At 41.3% G+C, this 17,658-nt stretch overlaps 2 protein-coding genes across 2 annotated transcripts in view; both read left to right on the forward strand.

The window, feature by feature from the left end:
* fam50a (family with sequence similarity 50 member A) overlaps positions 1-4,472 on the forward strand; it is a 12,613-nt gene extending 8,141 nt beyond the window's left edge. Inside the window, exons 7-12 of the mRNA XM_040153898.1 lie at positions 473-549; positions 1,856-1,910; positions 2,323-2,371; positions 2,508-2,578; positions 2,904-3,014; positions 4,196-4,472. Coding sequence (XP_040009832.1) covers positions 473-549; positions 1,856-1,910; positions 2,323-2,371; positions 2,508-2,578; positions 2,904-3,014; positions 4,196-4,204 — 372 coding nt within the window. The 3' untranslated portion in view covers positions 4,205-4,472. The remainder of the gene's footprint in view (positions 1-472; positions 550-1,855; positions 1,911-2,322; positions 2,372-2,507; positions 2,579-2,903; positions 3,015-4,195) is intronic.
* Positions 4,473-6,031: 1,559 nt separating this feature from the next.
* si:ch211-207e14.4 (interleukin-17 receptor D) lies at positions 6,032-16,882 on the forward strand. Its single transcript, XM_040153900.1, has 12 exons — positions 6,032-6,154; positions 8,584-8,668; positions 9,474-9,632; positions 10,102-10,220; positions 11,731-11,854; positions 12,139-12,177; positions 12,296-12,441; positions 12,587-12,661; positions 14,888-14,954; positions 15,642-15,788; positions 15,967-16,139; positions 16,343-16,882. The coding sequence occupies exons 1-12, from the start codon at positions 6,032-6,034 to the stop codon at positions 16,880-16,882; spliced, it is 1,797 nt and encodes a 598-aa protein (XP_040009834.1).
* The last annotated feature ends 776 nt before the right edge of the window (positions 16,883-17,658 follow it).

Consider the following 17,658-nt stretch of genomic DNA (forward strand, 5'->3'; position numbering starts at 1 on the left):
AGTCAGTCAGTCAGTGAGTCAGCCAGTCAGTCAGTCAGTCAGTCAGCCAGTCAGTCAGTCAGCCAGTCAGTCAGTCAGTCAGTGAGTCAGTTAGTCAGTGAGTCAGTGAGTCAGTCAGTCAGTCAGTCAGTCAGTCAGTCAGTCAGTCAGCCGGTCAGCCAGTCAGCCAGTCAGCCAGCCAGCCAGTCAGCCAGTCAGTCAGGGAGTCAGTCAGGGAGTCAGTCAGTCAGTCAGTCAGTCAGTCAGTCAGTCAGTCAGTCAGTCAGTCAGTCAGTCAGTCAGTCAGTCAGTCAGTGAGTCAGCCAGCCAGCCAGTCAGCCAGTTGGTCAGTCAGCCAGCCAGCCAGTCAGGGAGTCAGTCAGTGAGTCAGCCAGTCAGTCAGTCAGTCAGTCAGTCAGTCAGTCAGTCAGGGGACTTTACGGAGACATAACACTAAACATTCCCATCGTCCCCGTATGTATTTCTTCTGCAGATGAAGAAGGGTAACACTATCCAGAACTTCCTGCAGAGGGCCCTGGAAGTCCTCAGGAAGGACTTCAGTGAGCTCAGGTGAGATAATAAAATGGAAAGGAGTGTCAGCTAAGCATACACTATCACTATTAAAGGTGCTATATTTGAGTTTTCTCTGCCGCTGAATGTGTTTTCTGCCGGTATCGGGCGGTGGTGATGGTTGCTTGCCAAGAGCTTAAGCCATTGTTGTGTTTGCAAGACAAGAGGTTAGAGTACGCCCACTTCTCAATCCTCTCATGCTGAACTGAGGGCAGACTTGACTCACTACCTGAAAGTGACGACACGGGCCGGCTCGGTCGCGCCTAGCAAGATAGCATGCTAACTTCAGTAGAAGAAAAAAAGTGATAGAAATAGTAGTCAAACAAAAGTTAACGTTTCATCTCGAATGGTAAGTGAACAGCTGTTAATGCTAACGTTGGCTATAAAGCGATAGCAACAACTTGCGTATATTTAGCAAATGAATGAGCGCACTTATTTCTCAATTCTCGCTTTAAGTCAAATCCATAATAATGAAAGGTCATCTCCCTTCTGTGATTTTGTTCTTTCCCACGCTTTTTCTTACTGTTTGACAGTCCAGGAAGATAATTTTATCTTTTTTGCAATAGGCTGTTTACAAATAATAAAATAGAAGTCATCCTTAGTTGTACTTACAATTTTTATTTCTGAAAGAAGCTTTCCTAAGAATGTAACTAGCAGTGACGTGGAAAAATGCAAACTAAAAATCCAAATGGAAAGCTATGAGGCTAATAAATCTTTCCATTCTTCTGTTTTGCCAAATAGAGTAGGAGTCAACCAATGTGCTTTTAAGATTAGCTTGTGGTAAGATATATGAAAAATCACCTGATGTATCAGCCATACACAGTGGAGACTAATTTCAAGTCTGTACCAAGTATTGAAAATTATTCTCGAGCTTGGGAACAGTGAGTGTAACAAAATGATCTCACCTCAAATGCCTACTTACTAGCTTTTTGTAAAATTTCAACCACATCTCACAGTCTTTTGTTTGGACCCTGAGATGCGGTGGAAAGCACAAAATCTCTGATCTTATTTGAAAAACACATACAACTGAGATACACTTACACTAGAGGTTGCCCATCTACACACACACACACACAAACACGTTATGTGTCCCCCTCAGCATGTACAATTTTAAACACCGTTATGATAACGGTGTTAATCATTGCTGTCTGCCACAGTCTCCTCTTTGATACTACCACTAAGAATTGCCGCAGAGGAAATTTTCAGATACCACAGATAGAAGCTTTACACTGGAAAATGAGTCAGTTTTCCACCTGAGATCACCTTAAACTTTGTCTTTTCTGGGCATAATTTCTCCTCTGTGCAGGTCTGCCGGAGTAGAGCAGTTGATGTACATCAAGGAGGATCTGATAATTCCACATGTAAGTGCTGATTGTACTTATGACACACCCATGAAAACCACAGCCTGAACTGTTGCTTCACTTTTTTTTGGACTTGGTTCATTTCACCTCTTGTAAGATTGCCAGAGCAGTGATTCAGTGCCTTTGATATGTTTACAATCCAAGAGTCGTAAAGATGCATTTCTAGACTGGTAGACTTTACAGTATATTCCATGTAAGTTGTAATAGCAGTATTAGCGGAAAATGATGTGATGCAGTAAATAAAATATGTAAAATCTAGATTTTAAAATCCGGGTCTTTGACCCGCAGTGAGTTGTGAGATTATAGTGGTAACTGTCATTAGTTTCAATGATGTGTTTTAAATTTGTCCTGCAGCTGGTGCACGTTTTCACTGATTGAACATCTTCATAATTTATCTCTTTGCCTGCTTCAGCACCACAGTTTTTACGACTTCATCGTGACCAAAGCCAGAGGCAAATCTGGTAAGTGGACAACAGCATACAGACCATTGATAGATATGGAGTATCTGAAGTGGTACGTGACGGTTTTTGCACAGCATCAGGGACAGTGAGAAGTTGGGTTTCCTGCCTTTTCACCCTGTTTATCTTTTCTCCGAAGGTCCTCTTTTCAGCTTTGATGTCCACGATGATATTCGACTTGTGAACGATGCCACTGTAGAGAAAGATGAGGTGAGGTGTTTTTTTTTTTTTTTTTTTTGTCTCTGTCCCAGCAAAAAACAGGAGATTATGAGAAAATGAACAGAAATTTTGGTTAATCTGAAAAAATGTAAACCATAAAGCGAAAAGACTTCCTCTGTGCAAACTCAAGTTCATGTACTTCACTATCCACATTACATTATGTTGGTTTTCTTGATACTAAGTTCATTCTTCAAACATGTCAACTTTCAAAAACAAGCAGTCTTCCTCTGAATTTGCATGGGCAGTTAGTATTTTTAACTCACTGGACATTAAAATTCAAGATATAAAAATTCAGATTTGATCTTTTCCCCCAAAGTCTCATGCAGGTAAAGTGGTGCTGAGGAGCTGGTATGAGAAGAACAAGCACATCTTCCCTGCTAGTCGCTGGGAGCCGTACGATCCTGAGAAGAAATGGGACAAATATACAGTGAGAAGCCTTTTGCTACATGCCGGCATGCTTCATTTTAGTAGTAAATTACCTTGTTTCCCTGAAGGGGTCATTCAAGTTTCATTGGTCTGGCTACTAATTTGCCCCGAAGTGTATTTTTCATTTTAATTTGTTTTTTTCATAGTAAATCAATTTTGTTTCCAGTAGCAGGCGGCTGCTTTTAGTTTTACACTAATCTTAACAACATAAAAGATCTCTAACGTATACAGAGGATGAATAACTGCACAGGTAAAGAGTGAAAGTGTCACTTCTGTAAGGCCAGTGTTGTTCAGGTGTTGGAAAAAGAAGACAGGTGGTTTGAATGAAAAATAAGAGCGGCCATCTTTGTCAAGCTGGAACTACCATCCTTGAACAGAGGGGAGAACTGCCATTTGTCGGCCAGTCAGTGTTGTCCATTACTGAAACCTCTGTCTTTGGGTTCACATTTGTGAGTGAAAACAAGAATTTCACAACACCGAGCTTCAAGTCCTGCTGTCAGAAATGAGCAGGCATATTTAGCAGTGTCAGTATAGAGGATCCAAAACAGTTTGAAAGTTCTGTCAGTAAAGATGCCAAGGAGGTGTCATAAGAGCAGCTCCATGCTGCGGCAGACTTAAAAAGGGAAGGATTAAACGTGAGGATAGATGTGAAGAAATGTATTTCTAAAGCAAAGCGGTGCATGACTAATATGAGAGGTGGTGGTGTGACCATCCTGGAGATATTAGCAGGATAATATTACAGCTGACAGGAGGTGACGTTGCACTGTCAGGTGTAACAGGACGATACTGGACTGGGACCCGCATTAAGACCCCGCAACAGCTGAGTGCACAGTGAGAGAATTTTCCAACAACTAGTGTAATGTATAAGCTGCTGTGCTGAAATGTGCCAATAGCTATTAGCTAATAGAGCAAATTAGCGTTTGCCCTGCAGAGGCACCTTATCCATGTATGACTCTTGACAGATTTGGACCAGTCATGAGTTTTGTACAAGCCCCAAAACCTGAAGACCTGTGTTCATGTTCCAAAGCAATATACGATCAAAGTATTGAAGCATAGTAGAACCTGGATAAACAGTTCTCTACTTGCTGCAAGTTGCCACATACCAGTCCATGGAGATGCCTGGCAAAAACAGACTGTTTTCCGATGTGTTGGGAATTCACATTTTGTTTCTTTGTTTTTCAGATCCGATGAAACAGCTGTTTTCTCCAGCCTCTGGAATCCTTGATGCAAACTTTTTTTTGTTAACTACCTTCTTATTTTACTCTTTTACACCATAGTTCATCAACGCTTTATCAAGATTTGATAAACTATTGATTTATGATTTTACTTGGTATTTGAAATACTATTTTTCCTAAATGTATTTGAATTGCCAATGCAATGTTTCCTGAGTAAACAACCCCACATTCATATGTATATAGCTCATAAACATGTTGTAGCATCTGCCCTTAATAAAACAAACCTGTCTATGATCACTGGTCTCATGACTTTTATTAGATTTGGCATTTACACATTCAATGCATTCAGAAAGTATTCAGACCCCTTAACCTTTTTCATATTTTGTTATGTTGCAGCTTTATGCTAAAATAGTTTAAATTCATTTTTTCCCTCATCAATCAACACTCATTACCAAATATTGACAAAGCGAAACAGAATTTTAGAAATTTTTGCAAATGTATTAAAAATAAAAAGCGGAAATATCACATCGACATAAGTATTTGGAACCTTTGCTATGACACTTGAAATTCAGCTCAGATGCCTCCTGTTTCTCTTGATCATCTTTGAGATGTTTCTACACTTTGATTGGAGTCTATGTGGTAAATTCAATCGATTGGACATGATTTTTGTCTATACAAGGTCTTACAGCTGGCAATGCATATCAGAGCAAAAACCAAGCAAGGAAATGTCTGTAGAGCTCAGAGAAATGATTGTGTTGAGGCACAGATCTGGGAAAGACTATTAAAAAAATTCTGCTGCATCGAAGGTTCCCAAGAGCACATTTGTCTCCATGATTCTTCACTGGAAGAGGTTTAGAGCAACCAGGACTCTTCCTAGAGCTGGCCACCCGGCCAAACTGAGCAAGCGGGGGAGAAGGGCCGTGGTAAGGGAGGTGACTAAGAAGCTGATGGTCACTCTGGCTGAGCTCCAGAGATCCTGTATGGAGATGGGAGAAACTTCTAAAGGACAACCATCACGGGAGCACTCCACCAGTCTGGCTTTATGGCAGAGGGGCCAGACAGAAGCCTCTCCTCAGTGAAAGACACATGAAAGCTGCTTGGAGTCTGCAAAAAACCACCTAATGGACTCTCAGACTGAGAAACAAGATTCTTTGGTCTGATGAAACCAAGATTGAACTGTTTCGTATCAATTCTGGAGTAAACCAGACATCATACTTAGCACTGGTTGTCCTTCTCGAAGTTTGTCCCATATCACAAGCCAATGTGATATTTCAGTTTTTCCTTTTTAATAAATTTGCAAAAAATGTCTAAAATTCAGTTTTGCTTTTTCATTCGGGGGTATTGAGTGTAGATAAGGGAAAAAATTTAAACAGTTTTAGCATAAGGCTGCAGCATAACAAAACGTGAAAAAAGTGAAGGTGTCTGAATACTTTCTGGATGGACTGTAGCTGCGTTTTCCACATGTCTAAAATATGTTTATCATCCCTGTGTGTGTTTATGACTATTTGGAATGTGGTGTCCTTAGCTTTAGCTAAATTACTTTGAAACCTGCCAATTGCCGCCTGCTCCCAAATACAAAATGAATGAGTGTGGTTGTGTAACTGTTAAAACATGTACAGCGAGCTGGCTGGCTGCACCTCCGCCCATGGCCTAAAGACACCACTCCCCTTTCCGCCTTCTCCTTCCTCCCAGGTTCTTGTCACTCAATCAGCGCTGAAGGGGCTTTAACATCGGATCTCTCTCTCTCGGTCTCTCACAACTAGCCAGTCCAAGGCGTGAGCTGCTGTGCGAGTTCTGAGGTCTGGGGCTCGCAGTAGGACGATGTCATGCTGGCTGTAGCAGCATGTGGCGGTCAGCCCTCGTTTTGTACCAGCTCTTGGCACTTTGTCGGCCACTCTGGGCCCAAGATGATGTCACAGCCGCTGCCATCACCCCTCAGGACTGCAGTCTGGACTGTATCCGACAGGTAAGCCAGATTTCGAACCGACTCTACATTTATTGAACATGTTGCTTCTCCTCCAGCTGTACAGTGGAGGAGCTCGCAAACACTTCTGCTCAGACAACAAACCTGGACTAAATATACATGGTTCAATGTCTAATAGAGAATCATTTAATTCGGGTGGGGTGAACATTTCTGAATCTGTACAGACATTAGATTAATTTCTGGTTTTACTGGCTGGGTTGTTTATATTTTTACACAGTGTCTTGTGCAATACATCATGACTACACATAGGGTTTATTTTTATCCATCATGTTTAAAAAAAATTGTATTTGAAATATACAGTGCAACATGCATTATGCAGTTGTAAACCTCTCTTTAGATACATCTCTACAAGTTCACTTAATCCTTACTTTTTTCATGTGAATTATTAGAAACGTATACTTGACCACAAATTACTCAACTAAAACAAGAGGAGAGGAAAAATCCTTCTTTGGTCGACCCGGTTGTAACCTGAAGCAGTGGTTCCCAGCCTGAAAGTCGGGGCCCCTTAAGGGGTAGCAAGGTAAATCTGGAGGGTCATGAGCAAGCACACCTGATAAGAGGAAGAAATGTACCTCCTTGCCACATTTGCGACATGCGACGAGGGATAGCAAAAAGAAATAGCTTTATTTTTAAGGGGTCACAGGTTTTTCGGAGATATAAAGATAAACCGTAATTGTCTACAGGTGTCCTGTAGGTCTAGAAAGATCTCTAACGTTTTTAAATGGGAAGTGCATGATTTCCCAACAGAAAATATCAGGGGCTCTTCGACAAGTTTGACTGCGACTAATACTTACTTCACAGACTTCACACACTGCATCTTCTCTGAAAATTCCTGAACTTCTCAAAGATGATATTTATGTCTCTTCGCTGAGGAAAGGTGCTGTTTTCAGCCTTCGGCAGAGAGTTGTTTACGTTCGTAAACAGTAAATGGACAAAGCAAGAACGCGAAGGTCACCATCTTTACCTGAGCTCTAAAGTTGGTTTGTGTTACACAGCAACCCCCTTCGACCGACACACACTGTCACTTTGACCTCGGGGCGACTTCTCTTGTTCGGTGTCAAGTTTCTTTCTTCTTTCGTGTTGCTGCTGAGTGTAACCACAGAGTTATACCTTAGAAACGCTTTGCAGTTTATCTGTTGTGATCCTTGATGTCACCGTCACTGTGAGCATGTGAACAGAGGACTTCCCATTTGTACCGTGCATGCTAAGCAAGCCAATTATGTTCCCTCTTCAGCTTGCGTGCAAGTAAGCATTTAAGCGACAGAGACTTTCTGATGGCCATTACCTCACCCGACAGTTTAACTACCACGGTGTTAACCAAAACACGCGTGCACGCGCACACACAGTCCCGCTCTCTCTTTCGTTCCTGAGGCCGATGCAGTATTTCTTCTCTCTCATCTTCTCCACCCGATAGTCTAGTTATGGTCTTTAGACCTGCAGAGCAAGATGGCAGTGTCAATCAAAGGTGGAAGACGTAATCAGACCCTTTTCCCAAATAAAAGGAAAGAACACAACAATCAAAAAATACCCCATCGCAAGTAAAAGTCCTGCATTAAAAGCTTACTTACGTAAAGGTCCAAAGTAATATCAGCTAAGTGTACTAACAACTAAGTGCTAACAACTGATAAATATCTGGAACCTGTGACAAGGAGCCCCAGGATACGTTTTGTTTGTTTTTTTTTGTATTGAATTTGGTAGGTTCATCACGCATATGTATTTTAATGTAAAATCGGAATCTGGAAAGTGACTAGTAACTTCAGTATCAGCTGCTGCTGGTTTCTGTGTTGAACCAGTGGTGCAAAGTAGAAGCTCATTTACCCAAACATTTTACTTTTTATTCCACTGGATTTATATTACAAGTATTACATGGAACCATGTAGAGAGTTGATCCGAAGTGCTTTACTGCACAGCGAGAGAGGAGGGGGAAAAAAAACACAAGAAAGGAGAAAACAAGAAAAAGGAGAATGAAGTAAAATAAAATAAAAAAGCATTTCAAAAAAATGACATGGTCACACAGTGAAAATAAGTCTCAGGTGATCTCTGACCAGGCCAAAGGGGTAGAAGTGTGTTTTAAGCTGACTCCTAGTTTTAAGGGCAGCTACTGGGTACCCCACTTGGGTAAGCAGAGTGTGTTCTTTCACATTCTTGTGTCTGACCCAGTCCTCCTTTCTCTCGGCATCTGAGGGGTGAAAGTACACAGTCCTCAGCTAGTTTTGAGCATACATCAAATCTAATGTTTAAGTTCAGGTTTTTGTTGATGTGTTCATATACAGTATCTGTTTTTGTGCTGTCTCCATCACAGTGTCTTTATTGTCCTTCCTATGTTCCAGTTTGATGTGTTATTTGGGTTGTTCACCTGAATTGAAACAGACACAATTTGCCTGAATTCATTATGACTTTCTCCTCTGCAGGGAGGACCGGGATGTGAATACTGCAGAATAACCAGAAGTGATGTGAGGAAGGCTCTGGGTTTTAACTCCATCGAAGCATTTGGAAGTAGGTCTGATTCAGACAGGCTGCACTGGGCTCGCAGCCAACCTGCAAATGTCTGTAGGCTAATTACACAGAGAAACTGCGCTAAAGCTTAGAATGCACTTAGAAGTGCTCAAAGATAATTTGGCAGCTCTGAGATGTTGTTCACCATCTGCTAAAGGTCTCTGCCCTGCATGCCCTTCACCTGAAAACACGCTTCACAGCATTAGTGTCATAATGAGCAGATGTCACATGAGCAGACACGGGCTCTCTCATTACACTTAACAGCAGAAGACAAAAAAGAACCCCCGGCTGATCCCCTGTCAAATATTTGTCTAACTTCACCTTTAGTGCTGCTGTTGTGCTCATTTTTTTTTTTTTTTTTTTTGATGCAAAGATCAACCGCATTTGGTCCAACCAGATTTCATATCATTCCATTGACTTTTCCTCTAGAGTCACCCTGAGATTGACATTTGTGGTTTTGAGTGAAATATCTATTGGATACTAATATATTGATACATTGGACATTCCCATCAGCCTCAGCTTTACTTTGTGCTTAGTGGTTATTAGTAAATGCAAGCATGCCAACACACTAAACTAAGATGGTGACCTATCGTTAGCTAAATGTTACCTGCTGAACATCAGCGTTTTAGCGTGAAAAGTGATTGTACGTTAGCAGCTGCCGCCTCGCGTGGCTGTAGACTAGTCTTGCTCAAATACCCCGTTTGCCTCACTTCAGACGTCCAGACTTGTGCACTGTCTAGAAGTTTATACTGAAAATGTCCAAAATACTTTGAGGTCATTTCTATCCGTCGTTATTTCTCCTCAGGTTGTATTCCGTGGCCATGTTTTGAGTTGCTGGGAGAAGAGAACCCTGAAATCTGCCGGCACTACGTCCAAGCGCCCAATGATGTGACGGTTGAATCTCTACATGAACCAAACCCCACTTCCGACACCATTGTTGTCTCCTGGAAGCCCAGCTACTATGGTATGTTGATGCGGCTCGGCTACCAGGTCACATCTCACGTCTCTCTTCATGTATTTTCAAACCAGTTTCTGCATGCCGCTGTTATGAGGACACACAGCATGACTTTAAACTGGGTTGCAGTTTGGTTGGTTTTTAAAATTCCAGCCAGTTTTGAAATTCATTTATCACCTCCAATGTAATTTCCCACATCAGGGTTTGACATGAAGGAGATTTCTTTCAGGTGACAAACAGTGAGTTATTCTTAAAGGGGAAAAACTATGCCTTGCATTATGAGAATGCTTCAAAGTGTTAGAGACTGCTCAGTTGATTATTCCACATATGACAGAGGCCATGACAGGTGACAGTGTAACAGACTTTCATGTCGAAAGCTAAATTGACATTGGAGTATACTGTATATGCAACCTGGATGATGGGCTGCCGTTGCGTCCGTGACACTGATTTCACTCCGACCCTTTTGTGTTTGCTGCAGGGATCGCCTTCCTGCGAGGCTTTCAGGTGTCCCTTCAGGCTTTGGGAGGGTCTACTATCGCCTGTCAGCTTTTGCTCTTCCGTCGTAACCTCTCCCTGCCCGCTTCACATGCTCAAAGGGTAGGAAGGGCCCCATTCACTTTGGTCTGTGCTTCTTTTTCCGTCTGGTATGCCGTTCGACAACAGGAATTCTTATTACATACAGTTCATACATCCTACAGTCAATTTTGACTTTAGATACGAACAACAACAAAATAATAATTTTCATATTATTCAACTTCTATTTTGAACCTTTTTTTTTTTTTTTTTTAATCAATGAATGGATCCTAAATCTTTCTGACTCTTGTTATATGAAAGACACTCCCCTGGGAGGACACACCAGTGGCCACTTTCTGAGAATCTTTTAGTTTCGGCGCGTACTCACAAATGATGACCTGGGGATTGCGAAATGATGCTACATATTGGGTGAGATCACTGTGACATCACCCTCCTCGAAACTGAAAACACGTCCTGAGAGGAAACAGCTGTAAATTTTACGCTGGAGATCATCCAAAAGCTGTAAAAATCACACAAGACTCTGATTTATATTGCCTTTTGTTATGAGCATGTCCCGCAGGTATATACCGTGTCATGTACCAGGACATCATACACCTCACAGCAATGGGCACTTACACAATACAGAGCTAAACCTGTGTATGTTTCTACACTGGTCGGAGTCCCGCACAATCACAAGCCGACATGCAAGCTCCATATTAACTTTTGACAGTGATTGGGGGGGGGCACCACATGCTGATATTCAAACCACATAAACAGAAAATCCACTGAAGAGAACATCACTGTAGTGGATACAGTGTTTGAGGGTGGTGCCCATGAAAAGATATTGCGTGCTGTGTTTAACTTGCTACCGTATGAAAACTGTGAATATCCAAAAATTGGATTTCCAGGGATAGAAATATTCTTGATGAACCTGGGTTATTATATTTATGGCACAGTTGCGAGGATATCAATCCAGAGCACATTACATTTCAGGTTAACCTCAAACTTAAGCATACAGATCTTCAGGATGACGAGGCTTATGATAACCAACCCTCAGTGTAATAACTACAGGTTGATTAGGAGTGATTTTGTCTTTGAAAAATATTCTTGTTTCTGCTCAGCCCTGTGTACACAACTAATCTGCAAGAGATATTAATGTGAGATCAAGGTGACTAGTATTATTATAGAGGATATACACAATTCTCAAACCATCATAAAGGAGAAATTATCAAAACATTGAACAAGTAGAAATAACCTCCTACAGAGAGGGATATATACTTTCTATTTTCATTTGTATTTTTTGTGGATCTTGCCATAAGTGAGCTTTTTCTATTAAAACATAAACACTAAAATAGAGACAAAAACAGTATTAAGATAGGATACAGAAAAGAAAACAAGACAGACTTTAAAGCAGAGAAGTTTAAAAAAGACAGTACTATATATAAGATTTTATATTAGAGAGAACTTCCTGTCAACCATTAATAAGGCATCTGTCAAAAACTCTTCTTACTTTATCACCAAAACCTGTGCAGAGATAAAAGTGTGAAATGTGTTTAAACAAAACCAAGGTCATGATTGCTGCTGTATGCTGTAGGTGTACAAGTCGGACCCTTTCCCCGGCCTCTCCCTTGGGTCCCAGTATGCAGTTACTGTCATGGCTCTGCCAGTGCCCGAGGAGTGGGAGAGGTTCTACAACAGCAAGATCTTCTCCACACGCTGTAAGACCCCTTAAAGCTGTAGGCTAGATATTATCTAATAAGGCACAAAAAGCACGCACGCACGCACACAGTTTGTGGTTGCTTCAGACTAACCTTTCAAATCCTTCCCTCCTCCTGTTGGCTTATTCACAACACATATAGTTACAGTGATATTTCATGCTCTGTCATCAGGAAGCTTGTCTGTTCTCCAACACTGCACTTTTCATCATACACAGTATCTGTCTAGAAGACTATTGTCAAAAAAGTGGTTAATTTATAGTAATAAGCATATTATGGTTTTGCAGCATGTGCAGAGAAGAACGGTCTTGAGCAGTGCAAAAAGGGTGAGAGAAAAATGTTTTCTCAGTTTCTCAAACTTACCAAATAAACTTAACTAAATGTTTAAATGTTCTTTCTTATGATCAGCTTTAAGTCTGCCAATATTTCATGGTCTTTTTGTAGACTGGTACCCCAAACATATTGAGGTCAAGCAGGAAGGCACCGCCATCACTGTGACGTTTAACCTCGCTCCGCCAAACCTGGGCATCAGAAGCTACTTCTCACTTTGTTACGCTAACGGCATGACGAAATACACAGACATAACATTTGTGAGTGGTTTCAACTTCTGCAGCCTTATTATTATTTTGCGGCTTTGTGTTCACTCAGTGCATTAATCCCCTCTGTTATTTATATTACAGAAATATTTGATAATGAAGTGAATTTAATTGTATTAACTACAATCAGTTTCCTCAGAATTCCACCATAAACAAGACTCACCACAGCTATCAGTTGAATGACCTTCAAGAGGGAACCAATTACACGTGTGAGGTAAAATAAGAGCGGATTATAAATATATATCTATAGTTGATGTTGATGACAGATGACAGATGATGTACAATTAGAACTGTTCTCCACCAAAACGCATTGTTTTATGAATAAAAACCTCAGATTGTTTTGTGTTTAATCATATAAAATGTGGAAATACAAGTTTTTAAAAACTGTGCTATGCTAAGCTACATGCTTTTATCCTTTCATTTTCTTTGTCCTGAAAAAAACATTTCTTGTAGTTTGACAAAAATAATCTTAACTCAACCACTTACTAGCCTTTTTCTGGAGCTTTCCACTGTTGAAAGCTAAAAAAAAAGTAAGTGGACTTTGTAAAAGTTAACTATAACTATTAAAAAAAAGCATTGCTGTTCAATATGTTTACGTATATTAAAAATGGATAGGATGATAATAAGAGTAATATTAATGATAATAATAGTAATAATAAGACTAATCATAATAATAATAATAATAAGCAGTGGGTGTTGAGCAGGATCATGGGGTCAATAGGTGGCCCACAGTCACAGATCCAGACTCTGCAGCACCAGGGGCAGAAATACCTGCAGAAAGCGACAGGAGGAGAAAGGAAAGAGACAAGAAAACACAAAATTACAGGAGAGAGAAGGAGTCAAGTTAGTAATGAGCACTAATGGGATATGACTGCGTCCAGATGTAGAGGAAGAGGAGGAATGAGGAGATCGATGCATTATGGGAAGTCCCCCAGCAGTCTAGGCCTATAGCAGCATAACTGGGGGATGGTTTAAGCCAAGCCTGAGTCATCCCTAACTGTAAGCTTTATCAAAGAGGAAGGTTTTAAGCCTACTCTTAAACGTGGAGAGGGTGTCTGCCTCCAGGACCTAAACTGGAAGATGGTTCCACAATAGAGGAGCCTGACAACTGAAGGCTCTGCCTCCTATTGTACTTTTGGAGACTCTAGGAACCACAAGTAAGACTGTGTTCTGGGAGCGCAGTGTTCTAGTGGGGTAATAGGTACTATGAGCTCTTTAAGATACGATGGTGCCTGACCATAAAGGGCTTTGTAGTTGAGGAGGAGGAATTTAAATTCTATTCTGAATTTTACAGGGAGCCAATGCAGAGAAGCTAACACAGGAGAAATGTGATTTCTTTTCCTAGTTCCTGTCAGTACTCATGTTGCAGCGTTCTGGATCAGCTGGAGGCTTTAGAGACTTGTTGGGACAGCCTGATAATGAGGAATTAAGATAATCCAGCCCAGAAGTAACAAATGCATTGACTAGTTTTTCTGCATCCTTTTGAGACAGAATGTGCCTGATTTTTTGCAGTGTTATGTAGGTGAAAAAAGGCACTCCTTGAACTTTGTTGTATGTGGGAGTTAAAGGACTTATCCTGATCAAGGAGAACTCCAAGATTCCATAATAGTGGTGCTGGAGGCCAGGGCAAAGCCACCTAGAGTAACTATATCATTAGATAATGTGTTTCTGAGGTGTTGTGGGCCAAGTACAATAACTTCAGTTTTATCTGAGTTTAACAGCAGAAGGTTGCTGGTAATCCAGGTCTTTATGTCCTCAAGGCATGCTTGGAGTTTAGCTAACTGACTGGTTTCATCAGGCTTCATTGATAAGTATAACTGAGTATCATCTGAATAACAATGACAATTAATGTCTCTTAATAATATTGCCTAAAGGAAGAATATATACAGCTGAGACCACTTTCCCATTCACGGGACTTTTGGACCCCACTGTAAGGTGAAGAGAATTTGTCTAAGCACAGAACCTTGAGGAACTCGTGGTGACCAACCCACAAAGAATCATCACCTGACGCTGCGGTCCCCATCAGAGCTGTTTAATGTTGATAAATCCACTCTATGATACAGACACTGTGCCCAGCAACAAACGACACACAATCAAAGTTAATAACTGGCTGGTGAACATAGTGGAGCGCATTTAGCAGTCAAAGAGCCAGATATTTCTCCTTAGGATGGAGACCAAAACAGAGCTAAAAGAAGAGAGAATATATGTACTTATATTCATCAGATGGCCAGAAACAAAACCCCAAATAAATGTTGGTAAAATAGGCAACTTTTAGATAACATGTTTTCTATACCTTAACTTTATAAGGTGATATTGATGTTGTGTTCACACCTTATTGTGCTGCACGTAATTGGTCAAAAACTCAGTTAAGGTTTAAGAATATCTTGTCAAACTACAATTTCCAAGGCCAAGAATTAACTCAACATTTCCTTCGTCACAGATTGCAGCTAATGAAGTGGATGCAGTGAGAAAAACGTTCAGTGTCCAGGTCGTGCGCACTCAGAAAGGTAGGGGAAGTTGTTTTGTTGTTGCTGATCCATACATAGTGTTCGATAGTCGGTGCTATGCAAAGCTCTCCTTACATTTTGTTGAGTAGAGTTAGAGATATACAGCGTCTGTTGGACCATATATGAAATGTATGTGTTGGACACAGTATTTAATACATGTGATCAATCCCATTAGCTTTTCATCTTTGACAGTAATACTTTGAAATTTTTGGGAAATATTCCGGCTATTCTATAGCTTAGCATTAATACTCAGGGGAAAGAGCAAACCTGTCTCTCTCCTGAGTTTAAAAATATCTCTATCAACACCTCTAAAGCTCAGTAATAAACACACTGTGTTTCATTTGTTTAATCTATACGGAGCAGTAATATAAAAATGTTTTTGTCGAACAGTGACCAAGATCAGTTATTTTCTGTTAGTTTGCTAGTTTTTTAGGTGCTGGAAAGGTTGTTTTCTAACCTTTAAAAAACCAAGCCAGCAATTTCCCCCTACCTCCAGGGGGAAGCTTTACTAACATAATCGACTCCCCAGCTCTAGCTCCGGAATTGGCCCGCTGACCTGACAGTGGTATTAAACGTCTCGTCTAACTCTCAGCAGTAATGCAAAAAAGCACATTTCCCAAAATGTCAAACTATTTCTTTAGGGGCGGTGGCTGATTTGTCTTGTAATCACAACTCCCCCCTCCTCAGAAGGTGCCTCGCTGCTCTCTGTCACTGCCTCCTTGGCTCTGATGCTTCCACTGTGCCTGGCTGTGGTAGCCATGCTTGTAGTCTTAGTGGCTGCTCTTACCAGGAGAAAGTCGAAGCTGCAGATGAAGAAACTTGACATGAAACCAGGTGCAAAGACAAACCAAATATATCATGTTTGTATTCCATGAAGGCTATTTTAATAAATCATGAAAATTGATCATTTCAAACCATATGACAGAGAACCTTCCTTGTACCTCTGGTCTTTCTTTTCCATTTCCAGCAGCGTGTGAAATGCAACCAGGCTTCTTTTTTGATACCCGTTCAGGTATTATCAAGCAGCATCGAGAGAGCGGGACTCAGGAGGAAGTGGTATCATTATCCAGAAGCAAGCTGACCCCTCCTCGTCTTCTGATTTGCTACAGCAGCTATGACTGCCCCGCTCATGTCAAAGCTGTCATGCAGTTAGGGGCCTTCATACAGCAGCACATGGGCACACAGGTAGTGGACATGACATTTTCCACAGCTGTTTATATTGAACAGTTACAGTTTTATAAGGACCATTTCTGTAAAAGTTTGCCAATGTGTTAATGATTATGTCATCCATTTTTTGTTTCTTCTTTTTTTAAATATGATAAAGGGTGGGCCTTAACTGTGTTATTAGATCATTTTGTCATAAAACTGCTCTCTTTTATTCCTCCCAGGTGTGCCTGGACCTGTGGGACTCTCTGAGCGTGGCTGAGGAGGGCAGTATGGCCTGGCACTGCCGCCAGATCCGGGAGTGCGACTTCGTCTTGGTGATCTGTTCTCGGGGACTTAACCATGGACCTGAGCCTCCAGAGCCAGAGGGCGACGACGAAGATGAGGAGGCAGACACGGGGCTGGACTTTGGCTCCAAAGCCTTCAGGTTTAATGCAGCTGTCCACCTTATTGGAGAGGAGGTGGGCCGAGCCAAAGCCAGGGCACAGGACCTGTCCAAATACATGGCGGCCATTTTTGAGTACTCTGAGGAAGCTGACATCCCCACTGAGCTGAGGCTGGTATCGCACTACACACTGACAGTTGACTTACCGCTGCTCTTCTCCCACCTCCATGGAGTGGCTCTGCACAGGCCTGGGGGTTACCTGAAGGTAACCCACATCTCAGAGGAAGGTTTTGCCAAGTTACCAGCCGGAGCGGCTCTGCAGTGGGCTATCTATGAAGCTGGAATAGCAATGAGGGCCAAAAGACATCACTCTGGGTAAGGGGGGACTAAACACTAAAAAACTGGAATCTGCACGCCCTGACTTCATGGTAGCCCTGGCCCAGTGCAGGAGAACAGTTGGCCTGAAGCTCAAAGCTGATGATGGCCAAAAACTTGCTGGTTTCGTATCTGGCCAGACAGGAGAAGCTGGGAGCTCACAGCTGGAGAGTAACTAGTGCATCTACAATCCCTGCTGATGTGCCCTTAAGCGGTCGACCAACTACCCACCTCTGCTTGCCAGCTGTGCTGCAGTGGCAGCAACTGTGCACTTTGACCTCTGAAATGTGTTAACATGCTATATACTGTATGTATGTGTACAGGAAGGATTTGTAGAACGTGTTTACAGTCATTCTTATTTTTTATTTGTGCATATCTCATGGATTAATAGGCCCTGTCTTTTTTAATGTTATGCTGATGTTGGGCTACATGTGGATAAATGTTGTGAGCTGTCTTGTATTTGATGTTGTATTTTATATGAAATATGTTTCTTTGTGTATTTAACCATCAAATCAAGTCAAGTTAAAACAGGAAAAAGACTTCTAATAACATGTATTCATCACATTTATGTGAGACTTTTTCTATTGATGAGTGATTGGATAATTTGCAAGACATTTTGCTGATGCTGTAGGTTACTAGGCTGGAAGAAAACCTCTGACCTTTTTGTACCTAAAATAATTTTGATGAAATATCAACTTTATCTGAATAAATGATCTGATTGCATGGAGTTTGTAATTGTTGCTCCTGTGTGAGGGTTTGGTGTGATAATTATTATCTTTA

This window comes from Xiphias gladius, chromosome 18 (genome assembly GCF_016859285.1).
Source record: "Xiphias gladius isolate SHS-SW01 ecotype Sanya breed wild chromosome 18, ASM1685928v1, whole genome shotgun sequence".
Taxonomy (NCBI): Eukaryota; Metazoa; Chordata; class Actinopteri; order Istiophoriformes; family Xiphiidae; genus Xiphias; species Xiphias gladius.

Coding starts and splice junctions, on each gene's coding strand:
- si:ch211-207e14.4 (XM_040153900.1), top strand. CDS start 6,032: ATGTGGCGGTCAGCCCTCGTTTTGTACCAGCTCTTGGCACTTTGTCGG. Junction 8,669..9,473: donor CTCCATCGAAGCATTTGGAA/GTAGGTCTGATT, acceptor ATTTCTCCTCAG/GTTGTATTCCGTGGCCATGT. Junction 15,789..15,966: donor GAAACTTGACATGAAACCAG/GTGCAAAGACAA, acceptor ATACCCGTTCAG/GTATTATCAAGCAGCATCGA.